This window comes from Bufo bufo, chromosome 6 (assembly GCF_905171765.1).
Source record: "Bufo bufo chromosome 6, aBufBuf1.1, whole genome shotgun sequence".
Taxonomy (NCBI): domain Eukaryota; kingdom Metazoa; phylum Chordata; class Amphibia; order Anura; family Bufonidae; genus Bufo; species Bufo bufo.
The window spans coordinates 103498642-103517022 of NC_053394.1; the positions used below are offsets into that span (position 1 = coordinate 103498642).

General features: G+C 43.4%; 1 protein-coding gene across 4 annotated transcripts in view; it reads left to right on the forward strand.

The window, feature by feature from the left end:
- The window catches only part of WDR11 (WD repeat domain 11), a 131232-nt gene that overhangs the window by 94590 nt on the left and 18261 nt on the right, over positions 1-18381 (forward strand). For 2 of the 4 annotated variants that reach the window (XM_040436021.1, XM_040436023.1), the window contains 4 exons: positions 638-785; positions 9664-9770; positions 13947-14061; positions 17252-17426. In XM_040436021.1, coding sequence (XP_040291955.1) covers positions 638-785; positions 9664-9770; positions 13947-14061; positions 17252-17426 — 545 coding nt within the window. The remainder of the gene's footprint in view (positions 1-637; positions 786-9663; positions 9771-13946; positions 14062-17251; positions 17427-18381) is intronic. The other 2 variants (XM_040436022.1, XM_040436024.1) reach the window with 1 other exon arrangement.

Here is an 18381-nt window from a genome sequence, read left to right on the forward strand (position 1 = left end):
AGGCCCGTCAGCTGCTTCGTCAGTTACCTACACTGTATGTCATGTCACTGTATATACTGTGATGTCATTGTATAATACTGTTGAGGGGACCCTAACAATAAAATCTTTTAGTCCTCCTCCTGGGTTGCCCCTTCTGAGTAGCAGCCCTGTAAGCTGTCGCCTCCCCTTCTTTTACGATCGCTACGCCACATGGCTCAGCCGACCCACGCTTGCATGTGTATGGGAGGCTGAGCCATATGGCCAGTTTAATTCAAAGGGCAGAGTCCTGAGCCGGGAGACTGTCCCCCTCCTCCAGAGCCATCCCTGTGTATCTTCTAGTTTGAGATAAAGGAAATTGTTCTTGCAGGTCGATAGATAAAATGACTCCCACATGCTGCTGCATTTTATTACTTTCAAGCCCCTCATCCAATCAATGTCCATGTGGGTGATTTGGCAGAAGAATGGCACAGACTTCTATAGAAAACCGGCGCATTGGCCTGAAGAACGGATCATGAAGGCTGCTGGTTTTCCACTTTGTACATTTCTCCCTGTATGGCCATTGACTGTGTATTAATGCTGCACTAATGAGGCAATTAGAAGGAAGAGTGGCAAAGTAAATGGCTAAGTAGCTGGTGCCAGCATTTACCTGCCGTATTAGTCTGTTACAGGAGGCGGAGAGCAAGTCGGAGCTGAGCCAGAATATCTCTGCGCGGGAACACTTTGTGTTTGCAGACACAGATGGGCAAGTTTATCACCTTACCGTGGAAGGGAACAGTGTGAAAGACAGCGCCAGGATTCCCCCAGATGTGAGTTCATCTCTCTGCTTTTATGCCAATGGCAGGTTTGCCCTGCAGGGAATACTGCCATTTAGCTGCACAGAAAATAAATACCGCGGTTTGTTGTCATCGAGGTTCTCTTGCCCAGTTTGTTTTATTCATTCGCTTTATGACTCGTGATCGTGACCCATCAAATATTAAAACTTCACTAAGGCTACTTTCACAGTTGCGGCAGAGTGATCCGGCAAGCAGTTCCGTCGTCGGAACTGCCTGCCGGATCGGCAAAACGTATGCCAACTGATGGCATTTGTAAGACTGATCAGGATCCTGATCAGTCTTAAAAATGCCTGATCCATCAGAAAAATGCATTAAAATGCCGGATCCGTCTTTCCGGTGTCATCCGGCAAAACGGATCCGGCATTTATTTTCTTCACTTTTTTTCGGTCTGCGCATTCAGGCAAGTCTTCAGTTTTTTTGGCCGGAGATAAAATCGTAGCATGCTGCGGTTTTATCTTTTGCCTGATCAGTCAAAAAGACTGTACTGAAGACATCTTGATGCATCCTGAATGGATTGCTCTCCATTCAGAATGCATAGGGATATAACTGATCGGTTCTTTTCCGGCATTGAGCCCTTTTGACGGAACTCAGTGCCGGAAAAGAAAAACGCAAGTGTGAAAGCACCCTAAACCATCACCTTTTCCACTATGGAGGTAACCATTTTGTGAACTCCCTAGATCACATAGTGTAAATGTCACAAGCGTTGATGAAAATCACCAATGCAATTACAAACTAAGAAAGCTGATGACAGGGGATTGTAGAAAGCTGCACTGTGGCAGTACACAAGAGTCTACATCAATGTGCCAAATCCAGGTAGGCCCCATGGAACTAGAGAAATGTCCAGCACTCGTGGAGCGTCATTCTTCGAGTCGGTGAGAGATACAGAGGTCAGAACTCGTGGATCATAATGTTATATGCTGCAACGTTATCAGATGGGAAGAACCCCGGGGGTGCACAACCTTTTCTTGTATGAGGGTCCCAGTGTCAGACAGCAATGAACCTCTGATAAATTGATGCTATATCAACTGTATATACAGTTGCAAGAAAAAGTATGTGAACCCTTTGGAATGATATGGATTTCTGCACAAATTGGTCATAAAATGTGATCTGATCTGTATCTAAATCACAACAATAGACAATCACAGTCTGCTTAAACTAATAACACACAAAGAATTAAATGTTACCATGTTTTTATTGAACACACCATGCAAACATTCACAGTGCAGGTGGAAAAAGTATGTGAACCCCTAGACTAATGACATCTGCAAGAGCTAATTGGAGTGAGGTGTCAGCCAACTGGAGTCCAACAATGAGATGAGATTGGAGGTGTTGGTTACAGCTGCCCTGCCCTATAAAAACACACACACACCAGTTTTGGGTTTGCTTTTCACAAGAAGCATTGCCTGATGTGAATGATGCCTCGCACAAAAGAGCTCTCAGAAGACCTACGATTAAGAATTGTTGACTTGCATAAAGCTGAGCATAAAGTATCTCCAAAAGCCTTGCTGTTCATCAGTCCACGGTAAGACAAATTGTCAATAAATGGAGAAAGTTCAGCTTTGCTGCTACTCTCCCTAGGAGTGGCCGTCCTGTAAAGATGACTGCAAGAGCACAGCGCAGACTGCTCAATGAGGTGAAGAAGAATCCTAGAGTGTCAGCTAAAGACTTACAAAAGTCTCTGGCATATGCTAACATCCCTGTTAGCGAATCTACGATACGTAAAACACTAAACAAGAATGGATTATATGGGAGGATACCACAGAGGAAGCCACTGCTGTCCAAAAAAAACATTGCTGCACGTTTACAGTTTGCACAAGAGCACCTGGATGTTCCACAGCAGTACTGGCAAAATATTCTGTGGACAGATGAAACCACAGTTGAGTTGTTTGGAAGAAACACACACTATGTGTGGAGAAAAAGAGGCACAACACACCAACATCAAAACCTCATCCCAACTGTGAAGTATGGTGGTGGGGGCATCATGGTTTGGGGCTGCTTTGCTGCGTTAGGGCCTGAATTCCCAAGTTTATCAAGACATTTTGCAGGAGAACTTAAGGCCATCTGTCCACCAGCTGAAGCTCAACAGAAGATGGGTGTTGCAACAGGACAACGACCCAAGGCATAGAAGTAAATCAACAACAGAATGGCTTAAACAGAAGAAAATACGCCTTCTGGAGTGGCCCAGTCAGAGTCCTGACCTCAACCTGACCCGATTGGGATACTGTGGCATGATCTCAAGAAAGCGATTCACACCAGACATCCCAAGAATATTGCTGAACTGACACAGTTCTGTAAAGAGGAATGGTCAAGAATTACTCCTGACCATTGTGCACGTCTGATCTGCAACTACAGGAAACGTTTGGTTGAAGTTATTGCTGCCAAAGGAGGTTCAACCAGTTATTAAATCCAAGGGTTCACATACTTTTTCCACCTGCACTGTGAATGTTTACATGGTGTGTTCAATAAAAACATGGTAACATCTAATTCTTTGTGTGTTATTAGTTTAAGCAGACTGTGATTGTCTATTGTTGTGACTTAGATGAAGATCAGATCACATTTTATGACCAATTTGTGCAGAAATCCATATAATTCCAAAGGGTTCACATACTTTTTCTTGCAACTGTATGATAAATGTCTGATAGTTGCGGTTCCGTCCTATTGAAAAAAAAGGAGACCCCATGCTCCCCTGTTTGGCACTCCGGAGATGATGTGGCCACACAACCATTGAAATCCTGTAAACTACAATGGAGAGAGACGCACATCAGTCCAGCTCCCAAACCTGTTAGAATTTCATGGTATAGATATGTCATAAATGTCTCCTACTGGAATACCTCTTTAAAGAAGAACTCTAGATAATGTAATATCATGGTTTACATCATGCATAGCATAGTAATAGTTTCTCCTGTAACTTTAAAGGGGTGTTCCCATCTTATAAAGTGACGGCATATAGCTTAGGATATCCCATCATTTTATGATAGGTAGTAGACTGACCTCTGGAACCTCACTGATCCTGAGTATAAAAGTGCTGAATTTAGCCCTGCTGCTCCTTTGTGCACAACAGCGCCTTGACCTCCCGCGGTGCAGGGAACTGCAGCCCGCAGTGAATTGGGCTGGCTACAGTACCCTACACATCTGGGAACTGGTATAGCCACATAGGGGAGATTTATCAAACTGGTGTAAAGTAGAACGGGCTTAGTTGCCCAAAGCAGCCGATCAGATTCCACCTTTCATTTTTCACAGCTCCTTTGGAAAATGAAAGGCGGAATCTGATTGGTTGCTATTGACAACTAAGCCAGTTCTACTTTACACCAGTTTGATAAATCTCCTCCATAATCTTTCCCATAAGGGCTCACCCACACATAACAGATTTTCTGCAGATTTCCCGTCAGGGTTTTGCAGATTACAGCATCTGCAAAGTGCATGACATTTGTAGAAATCTCATCCACACGCTGTGTACATTTTCCATGTGGAAACTGACCTGCGGTGTGGATTTTTTAAATCCACCATATGTCAAGTTCTGTTGGATGTTCCCCATTGACTTCTATCTTTTCAGCGGCTTTGCAATTCAGATGGAATATCCACAGCAAAAAATAAAAAAATTCATTAAATCTTCTGCTTTGAATTGACAAGCAATTCCGTCTGATTTGATGCTGCAGATTTAAAGGGAACCTGTCACCGGGATTTTGTGTATAGAGCTGAGGACATGGGTTGCTAGATGGCCGCTAGCACATCCGCAATACCCAGTCCCCATAGCTCTGTGTGCTTTTATTGTGCAAAAAAAACTATTTGATACATATGCAAATTAACCTGAGATCAGTCCTGTATGTGGGATGAGTCAGGGACAGGACTCATCTCAGGTTCATTTGCATATGTATCAAATAGTTTTTTTTGCACAATAAAAGCACACAGAGCTATGGGGACTGGGTATTGCAGATGTGCTAGCGGCCATCTAGCAACCCATGTCCTCAGCTCTATACACAAAATCCCGGTGACAGGTTCCCTTTAATGTTTGTGTATCATCCCTGAGCTTTTACTATCAGAAAGAATAAGGGGTAAATCTGTTAGGTGTGGACGTACCCTAAAAGTGTCAGCCACACAGTGCCCCCCATAACAGCGGCAGACTGAGGGATTGTGCGTCCCTGCCGTAGATTATACCGTGTGTGATGATTTGTAGAGACAAGTCATAAAGTTACTAACGGTTTTGCGCCTTGCTTTTAATGTGCATTTTGTCTGTAGCTGACCTTCCTCCCTGTCCTTGTCTTTGTGTAGGGCATCACGGTATACGGTGCGTGTAAGTCTCTATTCACTCACCCAAGGAGACTAGTGACCCAGATAAAGGCAGCTTTCTCAGACAGCGGTCATCGGCTCAGGATGCAGCCACAAATAGCCGTAAATATGATAGTGCAGTCAGTTTAGGAGAGAAACCTACGTTAATGACGTTAGTCCCGGAAAGTTCATCACAAGTTGTGTACTTTATCTGTCTGTGACTCTTCACTTGTATAGTTGTATATTACATATACAATATTTTCATATTGTGCCTTTTTTATTGGAATTGTTCTTTTTATGAGCTGGAGTATTTGAATAATCTAGCCGGGCGGTGGCGGAGAGATCACGTTCCCCGCTCTTGCCCTGCACCTCTATCCGCAGGATGCAGGCATTGTGTATCGCTCTCTTCTGTCTAGCTACAGACACAGACTGTGTCTACTGACGGGCCGGCAGAGGAGCCACTCTAGTAGCGGCTGCAAGCAACCAGAAAGTTATCTTTTTATTTATTTCTTTTTTTATCAAGAAATTTTTGAGTTTTACCATTGAGTTTTCAACAACATGGCTCATACAAAACATAACACTGCTCCCCCCAAGAAATCGCATTTTTGAACAACCAGTTCCACACCACCATTGCAGTTACATCTGTGATAAAGTCATCTAGTCAGCCTCATTGCTCCTTGATGTACGGAACGCCCTGCCCCGAATGTCAAAGCTTTGTATGTGAGGATTTTCAAAGGGCATCTGTCTGCAGATTTGTACGTCGCTGACCTGTTTCATGTGCACTTGGCAGCTGAAGACATCTGTGTTGGTCCCTTGTTCATATTTGCCCTAGAAAAGTGATGTTTTAATACACTGCCTGTCCAAAAAAAAAGTCGCCACCTGGATTTAACTAAGCAAATAGTTATGAGCCTCCTATTGGATAATTACTGCAGGGGCGATTATCTTTTAGCTGGCAACAAGTTATTTAACCCCAACTGGTGCAATGAGTTGCTTCTCATTTCTTAAACAACCATGTCGAAAGACACATCTCGTGGTCGTGGAAAAGATGTTGGTCTGTTTGAGAAGGGTCAAATCATTGGCATGCATCAAGCAGAGAAAACATCGAAGGAGATTGCAGAAACGTCTAAAATTGGGTTAAGAACTGTCCAACGCATTATTCAAAACTGGAGGATAGTGGGGACCCATCATATTCGAGAAAGAAATGTGGCGGGGAAAAATTCCTGAATGATCATGATTGGCGATCACTTAAACATTTGGTAAAATCAAAACAAAGAAAAACAACAGTAGAACTCAGGGCTATGTTTAATAGTAAAAGTAAGAGCATTTCCACACGCACAATGCGAAGGGAACTCAAGGGGTTGGGACTAAACAGCTGCGTAGCTGTAAGAAAACCACTAATCAGTGAGGGAAACCAGAAAAAAAGGCTTCAATTTGCTAGGAAGCATAAAGATTGGACTCTGGAGCAATGGAAGAAGGTCCTGTGGTCTGATGAGTCCAGATTTACCCTGTTCCAGAGTGATAGCCGCATCAGGGTAAGAAGAGAGGCAGATGAAGTGATGCACCCATCACGCCTAGTGCCCACTGTACCAGCCTGTGGGGGCAGTGCTATGATCTGGGGTTGCTGCAGTTGGCCAGGTCTAGGTTCAGCAACAGTATGTGCTCCAAGAATGAGGTCAGCCGACTACCTGAACATACTGAATGACCAGGTTATTCCATCAATGGATTTTATCTTCCCTGGTGGCACGGGCATATTCCAAGATGACAATGCCAGGATTCATCGGGCTCAAATTGTGAAAGAGTGGTTCAGGGAGCAGGAGACATCATTGTCACACATAGATTGGCCACCACAGAGTCCAGACCTTAACCCCATTGAGAATCTTTGGGATGTGCTGGAGAAGGCTTTGAGCAGCGGTCAGACTCTACCATCATCAATGCAAGATCTTGGTGAACAATTAATGCAACACTGGATGGAAATAAATCTTGTGACATTGCAGAAGCTTATCGAAACAATGCCACAGCGAAGGTGTGCCGTAATCAAAGCTAAAGGCTTTTTTTTGGTGGCGACTTTTTTTGGGGACAGGCAGTGTATATGCAAATGAGACTCTAGGAGCAACGGGGGCGTTGCCATTACACCTAGGAGGCTCAGTTCTCTCTGCATCTGGTGTGCCCTCTCCACTTTATTTGACAGGGCCAGACAGTGAAGACAGGGCTGGGCAGTTACAGAGAGAGCTGAGCCCCTAGGTGTAATGGCAATGCCCCCATTGCTCCCAGAGGCTCATTTGCATATCGTAAAACATAATTTTTCTCAGCAATGCGGGCAGATATGAACATGGGACCAACACAGATGCCTTCAGCTGCCAAGTGCACATGAAACAGGTCCGCTGGTTTCATAGGTACAAAGCTGCTGACAGATGCCCTTTAAAGGGGAAACACTTTTCAAATGGAAGCCGATGCAGCGATCAGCAGTTCCCCACAAGTCCAGCTTGTCTAACCCCTGGCTATCATTTTAGGTCATGGCCACAGTAAAGATTCATTATCCTCCAGTCTCTTTCGCATGTTAGATAATGAGATCATTGGTCTAGTTTTAGTGGTAGATACCAGTATCTCCTTGGGATCTTGCGTATAACTGATATGTTTAGTCCTAGATTTCAGTTTTTCAGAGATCCTATACGTTTCCTGCCCTCACGTGCTATGGAGTAGCATCAGTTATATGTATTGATGTTCTCGACAACATGAGGAGCCATCAGGAGCCAGCAAGTAGCCCATTTGTCATCATGCATTATTTTGGTGCCGGGATTACTTCTTAGGAGGCTTGTGAATCACACATTGCTCAGCCGGTGTTGTCACTTTTACGGCAAGGACCTGATGTAATTACTGCAGAGTATCGCCTTTAGGGCCGGATCTGCTGGGTCAGCTGCACATTAGACAAGTGTGAAGATGGTATAGTGGTGCCCAGGGGATTGGTACACATTATATATACCACTCGGTGCACTTCACAAGGCTTAAACTACATCTACCACCGGGTTGACATGTTTAGCAAGATGAATATCTACAGATATAGTTACCTGTTCTAATGTAGTATTATAATAAGACGCCTGCTACACAATGGATGAGAGTTACCAAACTGGTGCACAGGAAAAGTCGAGGAGTTGCCCATAGCAACCAGATTCCACATTGTAAACTATTTGGAAAAATTAAAGCATTCAGAGTGGTTGCTATGGGCAACAGCTCCACTTTCCCCTCCCCCAATGTTCTCATTGACTTCCTCCCAGGCGTTTCCTGGGGATCTGGTCATCAGAAATTCCTCCAGCCTTGTAATCCTCCAGCTTCCATTATATCTTAGGGCTCATTCAGACGACCATATGAATGAGTCCACAAAATTGCATAACGGGTGCGGTCCCATTCATTTCATTGGGGCCGCAAAAGATGCGGACTGCACACTGTGTGCTGTTCACATTCGTTGTTCCGTTCTGTGGCCCCACAAAACTTTAGAGCATGTCCTATTCTTGTCTGCAATAATAGGCATTTCTATAATGGACCGCCCTCTCTGTGCGGAACACTCACGGGCAGCATCCGTGTTTTTTTACGGATCCACAATTTGCAGACCGCAAAAGACGGAGCGTTCGTCTGAATGCGCCCGTATGTACATGAGAAAACCATGTGCAGATATAGACCCTGCTCACACTGTCTTTTGACAATGTCCGTTTGGTGGAAAACTCGTCAAAGTGAAAACAGGACAGCATCACTTGTTAGTCAATTTCTGTGTAAAATGGTGGCGGTGCTCGCAGTGCCAGGCCCCGACCTGAGGGCCCCCTTGGTAGCCCAAAAAATAGATGCAAAACCGCAGCACTCCCAGTCTATATATAGCTTGAAAAAGACTTTGCTGTCGAAACGTTGCTATTTTTTTCGGTGTTAATAAGCACAAAATTGGATTCAAGACTGGGAGTGCTGCGGTTTTTCATCTATTTTTTTGGCTAGTTTGGTGGAAAAGCCACAGGCCTTCTATGATGAATCCTCACGCCATTGTTTTTAATGGGAGGCAAAAATCAGAGTGTAAGTTCAGATTTTTTGCAGCGGATCTGGTAATAAAATGTGTCAGATTTCCAACACATGGCAGATTTGCTGGAATTTAGAGTGCAAGCGGCCTATCTACACCTACTGTACCAGAAGTGTTCTACCCTGAAATCAGAGCATGCTACGGATTTTCAGATCTACTTACTCTTTTGTGGAAATTATGCATATTTTTACAGCAGATTTGCATCATAAAGGGCAAAATCTGTGCCAAATCTGCAGCAAAAATCCTTATGTAACACATTGGAAATTATTCTCCACATCTGGGCCCAGCCTAAAGCTCCAGGACCCCTTCTGCTGAATGACTTTTACTACAGAAGCTATATTCTATGTTATGGGAACCACTGCAGAAGGGCTCTTGGCAGTTTGTAGGGCTGAGATGGGTTAAGAAAACCATGGGGATCCAAGGGACGAGGCCATCAACAACTGACATTGTATATTGTGGAGTTAGTGAACTATACAGATTTTTCATCTGCTATTTTATTCTTCGTAACATCATGTCTGTAATCTACAGGGCAGTATGGGAAGCATCTCCTGCATTGCTTGGAAGGGAGACACGTTGGTTCTGGGAGACGTGGATGGAAACTTAAACTTCTGGGACTTAAAGGCCCGGGTCTCAAGGTGAGTCTCTGTGGCTTGTGTCACTCATTGTCGAACTTTTCATCCAAAACCGAGAAGTTCACACAGTAAAATTTATTGGAAGAGTTGTGGTTTTTTCAGTGAATTTGGATTGCCAATTTAAATATAATGGGGGATTGTATGGATTGCAATAGAAAAAGAAAAAAAACTCATTTTTTTTCTAATTTGGATTTTAAAACCATAAGTAGAAGTTTCTGAAAGCGGCTGGATTTAGAAGCAGAACTACACCATCCTTAATCATGTGGATGCATACAAGTGTACATACAGAGGCAGATTTACTAATCCTATAGATGGGGCAAGCTTAGGCTGACTAGACCTGCACCGGATTTATCACAGGGGCTCAGGCTGGATGATAAATGTGGTGCAGGGGTAGTATGGCTTATGCTACTTTTACATCTGCGTCACGCTAATACAGCCAGTCTGCATCCGTTATGAATGAATCCGGTTGTATTATCTCTAAAATAGCCATGACTGATTCCGGCACTAAAACCATTGTAAGTCAGTGGGGGACGAATCCGTTTTCTTTTGTGTACGAGAAAACGGACCCGGCACTATTGACTTATATTGTGTTTCATGCCAGATCCATCTTGCTTCACATACTCAAAAATGCTGCTTGCAGCGTTTTTCTGTCCGCGATGGGAGCGCAACCAAATGGAACTAAATGCATTCTGGTGCACTCCGTTCAGTTCAGTTTTGTCCCCTTTGACAATGAATGGGGACAAAACTGAAGCATTTTCCTCCTGTATTGAGATCCTATAATGGATCTCAGTAGCGGAATGGAAAATGCTGATGTGAAAGTAGCCTTCGTGTTGTAATTTTGATGCAAAATGCTGCATTAGGCCACACCCCTTTCCCTATGGTCACACCCCTTACTGTTAGGCCAAACCCCCTTGTCGGGCTAGATGCAGGCAATTTCTCTAAGCCTAGGTGCAGCAATTTGTGGCACGTTTTAGCTCAATTTCCACCTCAATCTAAGTGCACTCAAATTTTTAAATGTGATTTTTTTTTTTTATAAATAGGATCCAAAATAGATTTTAAATGAATATCTATAGGGGTTTGAGCTTCATTTCTGCTAAACAGACCTTAATTCATTTCACACAGCCATATAATAAAATCTACAAATAGTTACTGTCCCTCTGGAAATGTACACACAAATTAGGAATTAAAGTGAACCATGGGGATGAATTTGTATTAGGGTACTTTCACACTAGCGTTTTTCTTTTCCGGTATTGAGTTCCGTCCCAGTGGCTTAATACCGGAAAATAACTGATCAGTTTTATCCTAATGCATTCTGAATGGAGAGCAATCCGTTCAGGATGCATCAATTCAGTCCCTCTTACGTTTTTTGGCCGGAGAAAATACCTCAGCATGCTGTATTTTTCTCTGCGGCCAAAAATCCTGAACACTTGCCGGAATGCCGGATCCGGCATTAATTTCCATTGAGATGTATTAGTGCTGGATCCGGCATTAAAATTGCTGCATTGACGGATCCGTTCTTCCGGTCCGTGCATGCGCAGACCTTTAAATCTGTGAAAAAAAAATAATACCAGATCCGTTTTTCCGGATGACACCGGAGAGACGGATCCGGTATTTCAATGCATTTGTCAGACGGATCCGCAAATGCCTGCGGGAATCCTCTGCCGCAAGTGTGAAAGTACCCTTAGTCTATCAACAGTATTAGCGATTTTCGCTGCAGACTACTACATAATGTGGACTCCAGGTTAATGGAGTTACTGATCCTTCATATGTACATTAGTAAATTAAATTGGTAATTAGTAAACCTCTCCCACTGTCCTGAGTTCTGATCTCTCGATATTTAAAGGGAATGTATAATCAGAAAATGATTTAAAAATCAAATTTTTATGTTTAATATATTTTAAAGAATTTTTTATGTTATATTTAATTTTCCATGTCAATATCTATATTAGGGATGAGCAAACCTGAACTGCAAAGTTTGGGTTTGTACAGAACTTTGCGAGTTCAGGTTCCTGGACCCGAACTCAGACTTTTTTACTGAAGTCCGGGTTCGGATTCAGGCAATTTATGAATTACTTTACTATTTTCCGTTATAACATGGTTATATCGGAAAATAACATAATTCTTAAGACGGAATGCAAAAAAGGTCTCTTGCACACAACCGTATGGCTTTTTCAGTATTTTGCGGTCCGCAAAAAACGGATCCGCAAAAAATATGGATGATGTCCGTGTGCATTCCATTTTTTGCGGAACGGAACAGCTGGCCCCTGATAGAACAGTACTATCCTTGTCCGTTATGCGGACAATAATAGGACATGTTCTATCTTTGAACGGAAATACGGAAACGGAAGGCATACGGAGTACCTTCCGTTGTTTTTGCGGATCCATTTAAATGAATAGTTCCGTATACGGAGCGTAAAAAACAGAACGTAAACGGGAAAAAAAAGCGTTTGCGTGCAAGAGGCCTTAGAGGCATTCCATTTTGCAATCCGTCATAGAGTCCTGTCCTGCATAACAGGAAACCAGGACGGATCCGTTATGCTCCCATAGACTTCTGTTATGACGGAATGCAAAATATAATACCTCTAAGGCTGCGTTCACACGGGCGAGATTTCCGCGCGGGTGCAATGCGGTAGGTGAACGCATTGCACCCGCACTGAATCCGGACCCATTCATTTCAATGGGGCTGTTCAGGTGAGCGATGATTTTCACGCATCACTTGTGCGTTGCGTGAAAATCGCAGCATGCTCTATATTCTGCGTTTTTCACGCAACACAGGCCCCATAGAAGTGAATGGGGTTGCGTGAAAATCGCAAGCAAGTGCGGATGAGGTGCGATTTTCACGCATGGTTGCTAGGTGACAGTCTATTCACTGTATTATTTTCCCTTATAACATGATTCTAAGGGAAAATTATAGCATTCTGAATACAGAATGCTTAGTAAAATAGCGCTGGAGGGGTTAAAAAAAATAAACAAATTAATTCACCTTCTCCTCTTGATCGCGTAGTTCCCAGTCTCTTCTGATGAGCTGTCGGCTAAAGGACCTTTGGTGACGTCAGATCACATGCTCCAATCACATGGTCCATCACCGTGGTGATGTACCATGTGATTGGAGCATGTGATCTGACGTCACCAAAGGTCCTTTAGCCGACAGCTCATCATTAAAGAAGTAAAGAAGAGACCGGGAACTACGCGGAGGAGGTGAGTTAATTTTTATTTATTTTTTTTAACCCTCAATTGATCACCTACTATGCATTCTGTATTCAGAATGCTATTATTTTCCCTTATAACCATGTTATAAGGGAAAATAATACAATCTACAGAACACCGATCCCAAGCCCGAACTTCTGTGAAGAAGTTCGGGTCTGGGTACCACAGTCGGTTTTTTATCACGCGCGTGCAAAACGCATTACACCCACGCGATAAAAAACTGAACATCGGAACGCAATCGCAGTCAAAACTGACTGCAATTGCATTCCTACTCGCGCGGGTTTGCCGCAACACACCGGGACGCATCCGGACCTAATCCGGACACGCTCGTGTGAACCCAGCCTAAAGGTGTCCCTTTTGCTTTCCTGTAATTAAGAATTAAATTATTTTCCGATATAACCATGTTATATGAAGTGAAGTTCAGGTACCAATTGACTTCAATGGGGTTTGGGTTTGAGTTTGGGTCAAGTTCGGGTCCCGAACTTTGACTTGAAGTTCGCCCAAACCTGGCGAACCCGAACTTCCACGGGTTTGCTTATCCCTAATCTATATCTAAACAAAAAACATAAAATCCTGCAGTTTTTGCACTGGCCTCTAAGCAAAATAAGAAACGCCAGTTCTTGGTCTGTACAGATCACTCTACTGCAGTTATCTGCTTAGATATCACCTCTGTGTATAGATAAGACCCGATCCACCATTCACAATAGATGATTGTCAAAGCTTATCTATTTTTCCTTGTACAATGAACTCTGCCCAGGTCACAGAGCATGCCCAGAAAACTCTCCCATAGAAGTCAATGAGGTCCCCTCCTGATCATTGTGTCTATGGACCATGGGGCTGCCGTAAAGCAATTTGCTTAATGCTTTCTAAAAGCTGTTAATATGTGTTGCCATCTGGTTTTACTTGGCAGATGTGTGGTGACACATTTCCTTTAAGTACTATTGCTAATGCTAGCGTTCCTATTTGTCACAGAGGAATACCAACCCGCAGGAGCGGTGTCTGGAAAATCCGATTTGCCCCAGGAAAAGGCAACCAGAAGCTAATTGTGCTCTTCAGTGATGGAGCGGAAGTTTGGGATACAAAGGAGGTAAGTGACTTAATACTGATTTCTAGGATTTGCATATTCTGTGATATGAGCCGGTTTTACCCATTTCACTGGCTCTTGCATCTTTCATCAGGTTGTGGAACGGACATTAAAGGGGTTGTTCCACCATATGAAGTTATCCCCTATGCATTGGATAAGAGGATAGATAGCTGACTGGTGAGGGTCTGACCTCTGTTACCCCCACCGATCACAAGAATGAGGTGCCAGGGTGAATGGAGTGGAGGTCACACATGCACACTGCTGCTCCATTGAACTCTATGGGACTGCTGCAGATAACGGAGTCCTGTACTCATCCTTTATTAGGCAGTGCCATAGAGTTCATGTGTGACTCACTCTTGTGATCGGTTGGGGTCCCAGTGGTTGGAGCATCACCAGTCAGGTACTTATCTCCTATCCTGTGGTTAGTGGATAACTTATTACAGTGGGACCACCCATGTGAATTCATACGCAGCAGATTTGTGAAATTACTGTGATTTAAAGATCAGTTCCATTAATCTGAATGGGTCTGTGTCTGCGGCAAACACGTCGCTCTCTGCTAGCTTTATTCATATAAAAGCGGCTCTGTCAACTGGGTCAACTTTACCAGGCATATAGCCTGGTAGGGTTGATGACGCTGATTAAAACGATACCGGTCTTATATTTGTCTGTGGTATCATTGCGGAGAAAAATGAACTTTTAAAAGTATAAAAATGAACTATTCAAGCACCAGGAGGTGGGCTTATGCGGTTCGAGCACCCCTCCAGAGACGCCCCTGGTGCTTCATAATGACGCCCATCTGCTTTTCATCACGCCCCCCTAGACCACATGTGTCCAGAGCGGTGCGTGCGCACCACATCTTCGCCTTCATCCGCACCCTTTTGGACACGAGTGTGGTCTAGTACTTCAATCTAAAGGCAGGGGGGTGATGAAAAGCAGATGGGCGTCGTTATGGAGCACCAGGGTCGTTGCTGGAGCAGTGCTCGAACCGCATAAGCCCGTCTCCTGGTGCTCGAATAGTTCATTTGTATAGTTTTAAAAGTTAGTTTTTCTCCGCAGCGATACTACCTACTGACATAAGACAGGTATCGTTTTAAGCAGCATCATCAACCCTATCAGGTTATATGGTGCCAAAGCCGCTTTAGGGTTTATTTAGATGAGCGTGTCCCTTGCGGGAAGAATGCTCCGTATGAGAGAGGTATTGTGTGGTATGGACTACAGAAGAGCACAGGAATTGTCATGATTTATAATGCTGTGTGCCTCTGCCTGACCTTTCTGTAATGGAATCATACTGACATAAAGCTGTCAGTCCATTTCTTCATGGTGTTTCTTCTTGTTGCCAGCAGAGGTCACTGTTCCTTAGGTTTTTAATTATTTAACATCAAAATTGTTACTGTAGTACTGTAATCCTTTATGTCCTTTTTTATTTTAAAGTAAAGCGCAATTGGGAATATGGTAAGGGAGGGAAAAGTATGGTGGTTAGGAAAGAATAGATATCATTTCAAATCATCTGTGAGATCTCTTGCAGTGTTCATTTGTGAATGCTTTGATCAGTTCGTGCATATTGCTTTTCACAGTTCAAGGTAATTGCCGGTTTCTATTGACATTGATTACAGTCTGGATCTAGTGTGGGGTTACAATATAATTATATGGCTGTCAAATAATATGTGATTGCTTATCAAGCTCTCAGGTCCTGCAGACCACTTATTATAAGGTCAGATTGATAGTGTGGAAGCCTTACTTAAAGAGGAGCTGTCTCCTATCCTGACATATCTGTTTTTTACCAACTACCTGCATTTCCCTTGTAATAACAATGGAGCATCTATTCATACGACCCTACCATTCCATTAATATTTCTGCATTTATGAAGGAGTTCCTAGCCATTTGCAATGAAGATCCAAATGGGTGTTACAGGTTGGGGGTGTGTCCCTGCTGTCAGACTGTGCAAGGACCACTCCCCTTCTCCCCAACTGGTAACACCCATCTGGGCCTTCATTGCAAACTGCTAGTAATTCATTCATAAGGTATAATAAAGGAACAGCACATCATTGAGTCGTAAGAATAGATATTGCACAATTGTTACTACAAGGTAAATGCAGGTAGTTGGTAAAACAGACATGTCAGGGGGGGTGAACAGTAAATAATGCGTAAAAGCCCAATGGGTTATAGTTATGTAAAGTGACACTTTGCCGTCAGTTTTATATACACAGTGGCACAAGTAGTATGCACACAAATATGTATTCTGCAGATGCATGTGAATGTGGGGAAGTCTGACCTTTAGGGTAGTTTCAGACAAGCATTTTCACTGCAGAAAACACGCTCATGTGGACGCTATATTTCCCCCTATGGACACTTTTCATCTGGGGTGGATTAACAGGCATCATAATGATTTATGATCTTGCTGTCGGTAAGTCTACTGAACTTTAGTCACTTTATGGCTGTAACTGTGCAGAACTGTAGCCACACAGTACCGTGACTAACGTTTAGTAGACTTATGGACAGGAAGGAGTTAACAACATCATAAATCATTATGACGCTTCAAATCTACTCCAGATAAGCAATGTACATAACGGGAAATACAGCGCCCACATGGGGCGTGATTCCCGCAGTTAACACTCTTGTGTTAAGAGAGTGTTAAAGAAACTCATGCACAGTGTTTGATTGGTATTATGTAGCATAGTCTGTCTGGCCACACCCCCGAGGAGCCACACCCCTGAGGAGCCACACCCCTGAGGAAAGTATGCAGCCAGCTCCGTAGTAAATTATTCAGCCCAAAAATGCAATGCAAAACACCACATATAGGAAATCCACACGTAAAATGTGCAACAAGTATACCATACTAATAGATAGCCTGTCACAGGACAACTGACTGTAATGCATCCACTTAAGGGCAGAGTTCTTGTCCCAGGACGACTGCAATCTGTGTACTTAGTGGAATTAGGAATAATAGTTGTCATGTAAAGGCATCCGCTATTTCGAATACACAAAATACCCAGGAGAAACCAACATGGAGGTCCCTTTGTGCGTTGCCCCACTGGACTACTTTTGTAGACACTGGTGGAACTTTTTGTAAGTGCAGAGCACAGGCCGCAGTAAGTTTGAATGAGAACTTTTCTTTTGGTGGAAATGCGTTATAATTGCCAGTTAGCATTCGTGTAGATGCTATTGTAATGTGACATCTCACTCTTTCTTTAAGCAGCTTCAGATGGTGAGTTCCCTGCGCACGGGAAGGAATATGAATTATCGTGTGCTGGATGTTGACTGGTGCTCATCAGACAAAGTCATCTTAGCTTGTGATGATGGTTGCATCAGAGTCCTGGAGATGTCCATGAAACCCGCATGCTTCAGAATGGATGAACAAGAACTGCTAGGTAGACTAAAATGTTTCCAGCAATGGTGGGGGCAAACACAAGTCACCTCGAAGCTTTAAGATCCATTAGAAATTCAATAATCTTTATTTTTTTCTATTATGTTTTCAGAGAAATAATAAATACAGTACATGAGTTTTGCAGGTTTTATGAACTCATCTGAACATGAAGATGAAGTCGCCATAGTACATGTTCAGACATAGCAGATTTTCGGTGTTAAATGTCCATAACAAAGCAGAGTACACATATGTGAAGGAGGTTTTGGAATCTCTTCTCATACACTAGATTTTTTGGGTCGGAGGGCATGCTGTGATTTTTCTCCTCCACGTCGTTACTGTTAGGCCTTCATGCACACGACCGTTCAGTTTTTTGCGGTCCGCAAAAAACAGAAGCCGTCCGTGTGCCTTCCGCAATTTGCGGAACGGAACGGGCGGCCAATTGTAGAAATGCCTATTCTTGTCCGCAAAACGGACAAGAATAGGACATGCTATATTTTTTTTTGCGGGGCCACGGAACAGAGCAAAGGATGCGGACAGCACACGGAGTGCTGTCCGCATCTTTTGCGGCCCCATTAAAGTGAAAGTGAACCTGAAAAACAGTCGTGTGCATGAGGCCTTAGGTTGTAAGTTTTTGCTTGCTTTATTAAAATAAATTTCAGATTTTTTTTTTCAAGACAATGCTGCCCATGGGCCGTGTCTTCTAGTTCATCTCAGCCCTGTTTAATTGAAAGTGACAAGTTTATATAGGAGGTGCTAAAAGTTGGTCATAGACATTAGTGTTTGTTTGTGGGGTTTTCGGCTTGATCTGACGACAATCAGATATGTATTTTTGCAGTGTCCGTCGGTGGTGGAAGTCGGGGAGAGTTCTTAATGTACACCTCCGTTGCCCATGGGTCCCAATGTTAGCTTTCCCAGTGCCTACGGCAAACTGACACTGCGACGCACAGTGTAAAACTAAA